The sequence below is a fragment of the Geospiza fortis genome, unplaced genomic scaffold, assembly GCF_000277835.1.
Source record: "Geospiza fortis unplaced genomic scaffold, GeoFor_1.0 scaffold171, whole genome shotgun sequence".
Classification (NCBI taxonomy): domain Eukaryota; kingdom Metazoa; phylum Chordata; class Aves; order Passeriformes; family Thraupidae; genus Geospiza; species Geospiza fortis.
The window spans coordinates 4,854,417-4,863,395 of NW_005054313.1; the positions used below are offsets into that span (position 1 = coordinate 4,854,417).

Here is an 8,979-nt window from a genome sequence, read left to right on the forward strand (position 1 = left end):
AGTAATCAACCTATTTTATGTAACATTGAAGACATTGCAGTAGGTTAGTGCCTCCCTAAGCAAATGTAGCACAGTAGTACAGTTATTTTTGTCCCGCCTCAGCATGACACGTGCTGAATTACACTGTACTGGCTGAAGTCTCCTGGGTGCAAATCAGCTCCTCTATCTGAAAACAAATCTGCAGGGGACATTGTGCCTCCTTATTGTGCTGAACGCTTGAAGGAGAATGTTTGTTGGCGCAGAAACCTTCCAGTGAGTTCTTGTTGCAAAGAGTCCAACATAAGTATCTGTGTTTTGTAACCAGTTGGTTAAAAAAATTGCTTCTTTTGCACCAGTGCTGTCTGATGCTCATACTTTTTGGAATGCAGTGTTTTCACTCAGGCTGCTCAGTAATGAATGGCAGAAATCAGGACTGCAGTAGATTGTAGTCTATCAGTCACCTGGTTCAGCTCTGTGGGCAGTGCACTCACAGAGGGAAGGTGGCATTTCTTCCAGCAGCTTATTTATTTCAACATGGAAGAGGAAAATAGCTCAAGGTGACTGTCTGATTTCACAGTAAAGTTATCTCAATACTTTTTGGTAGGAAGTGATAAATAACATATTTTGCTTGTCTCTTGAAGATTTGTCTTTTCAGTTTGATTTAGGTTATTTTCCTTTATCTGCAGCCCAATAGCTTTTTAGAAATTCAAATTGGATCAGTATTTATTCTTTATCTCATCATGCAATGCCCTTGCTTAACTTACTGTAAAGTTACTGCACTCCCAGCTCAAAAATGAGGGTGTGTCTAATTCCGTATCCACTTACTAACAGGAGCAGACATGCATAGCTGGCAATAGTGACCTGCTACACACTAATCACACCAGAGTTTTTTATTCCTGACAAATATAAGAACATTACATCAATAAAGCTCCAGCCAAGCTAAGAATTCAAAATCCATTAGCTGGAATATTTTCTTAGGAGCCTTATTAGGTAATCCTTGTACTAATTGTGTCCTGTGTGCTTTCTGGTCCAAAAATAGCCATCACTTTAAATTTCAACTATAGCAAGGAGTTATCATGGTAATTTTAATACGTCTTTTTTCTCAGTAAATACATTTCAAGTTGTCTTTCCAAAGTATTACAATTTTAGGTTTGCTGTATGCTGCTAGTACTACAGGATGGAGGAGTTTTGATACTGAAAGCTCTCAGCCCTAATTAAGTCATTCCTTGCTATCTCAACAGCTTTTTCTTTGCTGAACCATTATGATGATCAAAAAGCTACAGGTTGTTTTTAATCCACATATGCAGTTTCTGTGGATGCCACCAAAAGTTATGTATAAAGATCAGAAAAACCACGATCCTAGGTTTGTGTATGACTAATCTTGCACAGGGAGCACCTGCTAACCATCTCTGGGAATTTTGCCTGACTGAGTTTGACAGGACTCAGGTTTTAAACAGAAACTAAGAATAGTTTTAATCTGCCTTTGCTGTGACCAACTTCGCCCAGTTAAGCAAGCTGCATCAATCATTGATGTAAGTGCTTGATTTCTCTCTCATCCTTTCCTCCAGGGAAATCTGAGGCATATTTGGAAGCAATCAGGAAGAACATAGAATGGCTGAAAAAACACAATAAACAAGGTAACAAAGAAGGTATGAAGTAAAAGGTCTTGACATTGGGATGGGCACCATATGCATTAAAAAGCAAGTAATTTATACTGTGTTGTATAACTCGTGTTATACCTTAAATAATAGTAATGTGAAACTGTGCTTGTCTAGATTATAGTGATCATTAGTGGTGTTAGAGTTAAATAATACAAGTCATGTAAAAGTTAAGCCAATGAACATAAATAGTGAACTAAGGTAGATTAATGTAAACTGGGTCGAATGGGCACTGGCCACAAAACCCAGAGAGACTGAGCAGCAGGGAGTCACTCATGTGCTGTCCAGGCAGTCATGGTGGTCTGCCTGTCAGCAGGTAGCTGTGCCAGCTTGGTCTAGTGCTTCATTTCTTAGCTCATCATGTTGTTTGATTATGACCTTGTAGGTGAGATGGGTGCATTTGAAATGTCTGGGTATGTCTAGAGGAGCTCAGTGCGCCTGGCTGGCGTGCCTGCACCTTCAGCAACAAGTCTGGTTCCATAAGCAGGAACAGTTGAGATACAAACTTATGTCAGTAGCCCTGTAATACATTGGATTACTGCCCAAATCAACTCGAATGACTCGAAGCTCTCACATGCAAAGCTGTGTAGAAGGGAGCAGTGACTGAAGCAGCTGCACAGGGTTTGCTCACCAGCTGTCCCAGCATTTGCCTCTTCTCGGAGGCAGGGCTGTGTGAGAGCTGCCGGCAGCGACAGAACAGCAGCAGAATTTCTCCTTTATTTTTCACAGATCTTTATTCCTGCATACCATCTTTTCCCTCAAGTTCTTACATAAAACCAGCCTCCCATGCCTGTTTTCTGCCATGGCTGTGTGTTCTGCCATGGCCTGCTCTGGAAGTGAAGGTTCCTAGCCAGGGGATCTGTCCCTGGGCTCTGACTGGTGCCTGGCGAGAAGGATCCTTCTTGCACCAGCCAAGCAGAGGGTGATCTGAGATGAGATTAGCCCTGGGTCATCTATCCATCCTCTCTGTGAGCTGAAGTGTGTATGAATTCCATTTCAGAGATGAGTGCATGCCTGCAGCACAACACATTCATTTTTCTGTACAGAAGCTGTAATAGGAAAGACTATAAAAAAAACCTTCCTATCTCTCAAATCACTTCCACACAATGGCAGGGATGGCAGTTAGCAGCAGGGCTACATATTTGCTCAAGAGTTTTCCTGCCAATTTTAATTAATGGTTCTGTTTAGCAATGTACTCATTGATGTAATTAGATCTCCATCATGTGTGATTATATCTCTGTATCCCACATACTGCCTGGGCAGCCCCTCACTCCTCTTTGTAGTAATCTTTCTTCTGCACTGCTGCAGTCTGAAAATGGCTGTGACTGCAGATCAATAGCATTTTATCTGCCTGTGAATGCATGAAGATATATATATCTGTGTAGATGGATTTTCATTTGCACTAAAATATCTTTATTGTCCTCTGGCAATGGAAATAAGCCTTAAAGTGAGTGCAAGTTATGACAAAATCAGAATAGTATTCTTACTCTTCTGATACATCATCTTTATTGTGCCTTTTCATACTCTTTATTTTTGTAAAATGCTAATTCAGTTCCCCATGGATGATGCTAAAAGAACTACAGTCAGGGTAAGCTTATCTAACTATAAATGCATTGCAGTGTTTCTTCAGTGCAAGATTAGGTGGTGTTGCTGTGCTCATCAATCATTTCTCCACTTCCAGCTGGCACCTGGGGGCTGGCAGAAAAGCAATTCTCAAAGTAATTCATGTATTAAAATGGCCAGATTTTCCCAGCCCTACTCATGGATTGGGTTACTCACCGAATACCCTTGAAGAGGTTTAGGTTTTCTTCAAGCAAATGTTTGTGGGTCCTTCATTTTGTATGAATTTCAGCAGATATTATTCATTCAATGAATAATAACCCTGGAAATGTTGATTTACATTTCTGCAGTTTGGAAGTATCAATTGCCTATTAAGGAGGCTGGTAAGCTTGAGGGGCTGGGATGATTTAAAGATAAACATGTCAAAAGCCTGGATTTTGGGCTCATTGCCTTTTGTGTCCAAAGTTTGTTTTTGCCTGTTTACAACCTACAGACCTCCATGGGTTCTTCACATCTCCCAGACCTGGCCTGATGCTTGAAACCATGGCAGAGCTGAGCATTTAACCAATACAGGCAAAGAGCATGAGGGGGTTGTTCAACCAACACTTAGGTACTTCAGAACTCACACCACTAACAGCAGCCATTTAGAAATGAAAGTAAATCCTATCATTAATTTCAATGGCAAATGGCTTGATCTGAATATGGAAATAAGAGCTCTCTTCATTTACTGGAGCTGTTTCACAGCCCCATGTAATGCTGCAGCTGTTGCAGTGAATCAGCATCCAAAGCTGATTTTTCTAATTACAATAGATTCTAAATAAGTATTAGAAATTGGCAGCTATCAATTTCTAGAAAAAAAACCAATTTAAATTGCTGTGAGATATACAAATTAGCCTGAATTGGATAATTTCATAATGGTTGTAATCCCATGCAGGATGTTTAGTAATTAAACCTTCACATCTCCACATAATAATCTTAGAGTTAGAAAAAGTATTCTAGAAGTAAAATAAGCACAGATACTTTAATTTGAAAAATGTGGATATTAAATTAATTTAGTATTTGTTCTTCATTCATTTCCATTCCTTGGTATCTTTCAATGGAGACCCTCATTCTGTCAGGATGAATGAAATCTCTCATCCCAGTTACAAAATTGCTCAGTACTGTTTGTCCCTGTTACTCATACAGGATGGAGACACAAGCAGGTTACATTCTTGTGAATAATGACAGCAACAGAGCAGAGAAGGAATCCTCACCTCAGTACAGCAAATGGCAAAATTCCTGCTAACTCAGATATGGGGAGAACACCTCTGCAGGAGTGGGGAATGTTGAATATAAATTTTCTGTATTACTCATTTGAAATTGCCTTATGCTTTTATAAAAATGATCACAAGCATCAATTTGCTTCTTAATATCTTTCTATTTCTGTCCTGTTTTGATCAATTTTTGAAACCTAAAAAACCACAAATTCATTATTGTCTATTTTGTTAAGAATGCACAGTTTGAAAAAAGGTTCTTCCACATACTGCTGTGTGATGTTATACATTGGACATTGCAAAATCAGTTTTAATGTATTCTGAAGGCTCTGTCTATGGAATAAGTAATTTATACTGAAAAATTCAGAATTTATTCATTCTTGTGAAAGATGCTTATTCATTTAACTTAGTATGAACATTTAAAACATTGATGTTCTTCTTCAGATTCTAACAAATTAAGCTTTACATTTATCCAGCTAATTATGTAACTGAAACTATATTGTGTTTATATGTGAATATACTGAATGTGCTGCCAGAGTCACAAGAGGTTTCCTTTCTATATTATTTGAAAAATTGCTCTGCAGTAGAATTCTTTTCATGGGAAATAGTGATGTTCTCCAGCACAGGAAAAGTCTGTTTAATGCATATGGTGTGAATCAGGCTGCATAGATGCACTGATCTATTGAAAAAGGAGGAAGGATCTTTCAGCACTCTGTTGCAGATTGACAGAGAAAGATTGTCAAAAACTGACACTAACACTGTCACAAAGGCTGCTCACTGCAGTAGTTTTCAAACCAGAATATGATGTTCTGTATCAAGGTAAATAATTGTATTATTTTGATCTATTTTCAGGCAGTTGCTTTCATTTCCACTACAATCATAGTAAGTGGGAATTTTCCTGGGATTTCAACTGGAAATAGTCTATTTAGTACTTCCTTTTGATTCCATGACAGTTGTGAAAATAATAGGGCACAACAGCTTTTGCTGTGCAGACTAGAACATCAAATCCCTGGACTGGAAAATATTCTTGCTTTAGCATTTGATAGCAATCAATCAAAAGCAAGAGATGATTATTTCTCTTGGATAATAAAAGCAGTGTGCTGTGTAAAAAGACTTTGTGCAGATATTTTGGGTTTTTTTATGTTTTCACAAGATGCACTTAGAGAGAATTCTCTTCACGTTTGATAAAGTGCATTGGTTGGATAAACTTTAGAATGACATTGTGTCTTAGGTGAAGCAGTATAATGGCAATGACTCATTGTGCAAATGAATTCTTGTTTTTCAGACTATGATCTTTCAAAGCTGAGAGATTTCATTGATCAGCAGGCTGATGCTTATGTGGACAAGGGCATCCTGGACAAGGAAGAGGCTGATGTAATTAAACGCATCTATGGCAGCCTGTAAAATGTCAGTGACTGCCAAACCTGTAGGAATCTAGTCTAGTTCCCCCCACTCCTGGCTCAATGACTTATGATCTGTTCATTTGAGTTTATCATTAGAAATGCTCTGTTTACATTGTACTGACAACTCTAGACAGAAATGAAGAGCTGTAGTGTTCCATTCACTTTCTGCATACTGTATTTTCCTACATTCACAAATCAACCCTGAACACCAAATTCTGACACTGAATTTCTATTTGATAAGGTAAATATTTCTGTAACGCTCTCTTTGATTTATTGTTTGTGTTTGGTTTACTTTTGTAGCTAAACCAATCATTTCTGATGGAAATTTCTTGTAATGCTACATTTTTTTGCTTTCACTCAACAAGCTTTCTATAGATGCAACTATGTAAAGGGGCATTATTAGAAAATAGTTCATAGTTCTCTAAATAAAGTATTTGAAAATAATTTACCTATTAAAGTTTTCATTAATCTTATTTTATATTCATTTATTTTGGTTTTAAATACTAACACTTTTTTATCCTTTCTTATTTCTATATGTAGTATTCTGTAATGTGGACTGTAGTGTCCTTAGCTAATTGATAAATCTTAGACATTACAATTGCCTTCCATATTAGAAGAATATTCTCTTCTTCGGCATGTGTGAACATTCTCTTTGCACCATTTGATGATTGTGCATGCATAATTAGTTGAATTCCTGATGTGAATATCCTGATAGCAAGTGTAAATAGCCATTGCTTTCTCTAAAGAAAAAAAAATAAGAAAGCAATTCAAGTCATTTTGTATGGAAAGGGAAGTTTGCAACTAGAGATGTTTTTTTAGGAACAGGAGCCCTGCTTTTCAGAAAGACTTAAAGAATCTATTGTATCTCAGTATCTCTGAATATCAAGGCTGTGGTCTGATCATTGACCTCTGTTCTGTTCTGAGCAGTATTATCTTGGAGAACTTATTTTATTTTTTTGGCCTATATATGCTAGCATTAGCCAAGAGTTTGGTACTTCCCAAAGAATCAAAAAGAAAAACAAAAATGTCATCCTCATTCTTCCTCAACTAACAAAGTTTTGGAAGAATGGTTTATGAGGTCTTTTACCTTAAAGTGAATGGATAACTTTATGTATGAAGAACTAACAAAGCAAGATCAAAGGTAAAGAAGCATTTAGAAAGGTAAATTTCAAACAGAGTCCCAGAAGATGTAAGGCCTTAGACTCAGTGGAGTAGAGGAACTCCAGGAAAGTCGTGTACTCTTTAATTACAGATTCTTCATTCATAACTGAGGTTATCCCTTCTCTGATTTGTTTTTTTTAATCTTTTGATATCTCTAAAATTGATACAGTTAAAAAATGTTATCTGATGCAGAGGTTGGAATTTGCCTGCCAGCGAATGGAGATACTGACTTAGAGCACTGCCTTACAAAGTTCTCTAAGTGTTAAGTCACTCCTTGGGTCATTTTCTTCCTCACAGCTGGAGATTAAAGAGGAGCAGATTTGAGCAATGTTTCTCTGCCAATTGAAGCAAACTCTGGAATCCCTGCAAAATGTAAATTGTCAACTGAGCATTATTGATAATCAGCATTAAGTGAATGTGATAGCACTGAGGTGTAACAGCATAAGTCCTTGCAAACTGATGAAACATAAGCCAGTGAATGTTTTCTAGCATCCACAAAATACATCATCACTGCCTGCTCATACACATCCTGACATGAATCACTGAATTGCAGTATCAGTCACTAATGGTAAAAACCATATTCAAAAATGTAATCAATGTAAGCTTCCTCGGACAAATAGTCCCTTAGAAACTCTATAGAAAAAAATAGGAAAAAATAATTAATGTTATTTTAAATCTGTGCATTTGTTCTCATCTAAACTCTCTTGTTTATTATTATTTGCTATTGTTCCCAAAGATCCGAATTTCTTAATGTCTCTGTAGATCTCAGTTGCATTCTGCAACAGCTTCTGACTTCCTTTCTTATGTGACCATCACGTGTGAAAAGCAAAACTGTTTCCCAAATTTATGGGGAAAATTTATGGATTTATGATAGAAATCAGGAGGATGGCAACTAGCCACAGACCTCTACAGATAGGGGAAGTGGCAGTGACCTAGGATCTGCACTTGAAAAAACAAAAAAGGACAAAATGTCCTTCTCCAATGACTATTTTTAAAAAGACCCCAAATTTCCTTCTGTCAACATGATGAGTAGTATAAGAATAATTTTAGTTTTCATTGGAAGTTAGTTTCTTACTTCATCCTTTTACAAGTCTGGTACTAAAGGGAGATGTCATCAAGTAGTGACCAGTGACTATGAACAGTGTGTGGTGATATTTGTTAACCTCTCAGTATTGCAAATTTTGTAGCTCAAACAAAGTATCAGTGGCATAACTTAGGAAAACAACAAACCCAACAATGGGTATGCCCTGATTGTATTTCAGAGTATGCACATTCTTGGAGTTGTTCTGTACTTACCCTGCTGCTGTGCATCCCTGGGGGCACACATGGAGATAACTGGAGCAGCCTGATGAGTATCTGAGAACAGGGCAAGCCTCTGACAGATAGACCAGAAATCACAGCTACAGTTCCTCAAATTAAATTCACTTTCCATCCTGCCCAAACCACTAAACTTGTTCCTTGAATGCTTCAAATACTGGTTCCATTGCTGGTACATGGAATGAACATCTATCTGTACATCACACCTTTCAGAACCAGTGAAACACAGCCAGCCTGATCAATCACCCTGCATGCCTGAAGGGCTGTGACTTAACCAAAATAAAATCAAACCAATGATGCAAGTTTTAACTTGCATCACAGATCAGCACTTATTTTGCAGGGAACACTTGGAGCACATTAGGGTCTGACATGCACTGCTGTGTGTTTAGCCATAATTAGTAAATCATAGTGCTCGCTTTTTTCCTGGTAAGAAAGGTATTTTCCACAACTGCACATCTCTGTTTCAAAACTGACAAAAATCGGTTTCTGTGTTGTTTCTATCTCTGCTGGATCCTGCAGAAATCCTTCACTTCTAAATTATGACTGAAAATGTAATAAGTACAATATATATGGTATTCACCTTTTGAGCTTTTCTAATAGACTATTGTTTCTGATACTGTACTTTATTAAACACTTTACTACAAGCTA

The 8,979-nt window shown here is 37.5% G+C and overlaps 1 protein-coding gene across 1 annotated transcript in view; it reads left to right on the forward strand.

The window, feature by feature from the left end:
• Positions 1-8,979, forward strand: part of SCG3 (secretogranin III) — a 27,485-nt gene extending 18,506 nt beyond the window's left edge. Inside the window, exons 9-10 of the mRNA XM_031055900.1 lie at positions 1,517-1,628; positions 5,736-8,979. Of these exons, the coding sequence (XP_030911760.1) occupies positions 1,517-1,628; positions 5,736-5,854 (231 nt within the window). The 3' untranslated portion in view covers positions 5,855-8,979. The remainder of the gene's footprint in view (positions 1-1,516; positions 1,629-5,735) is intronic.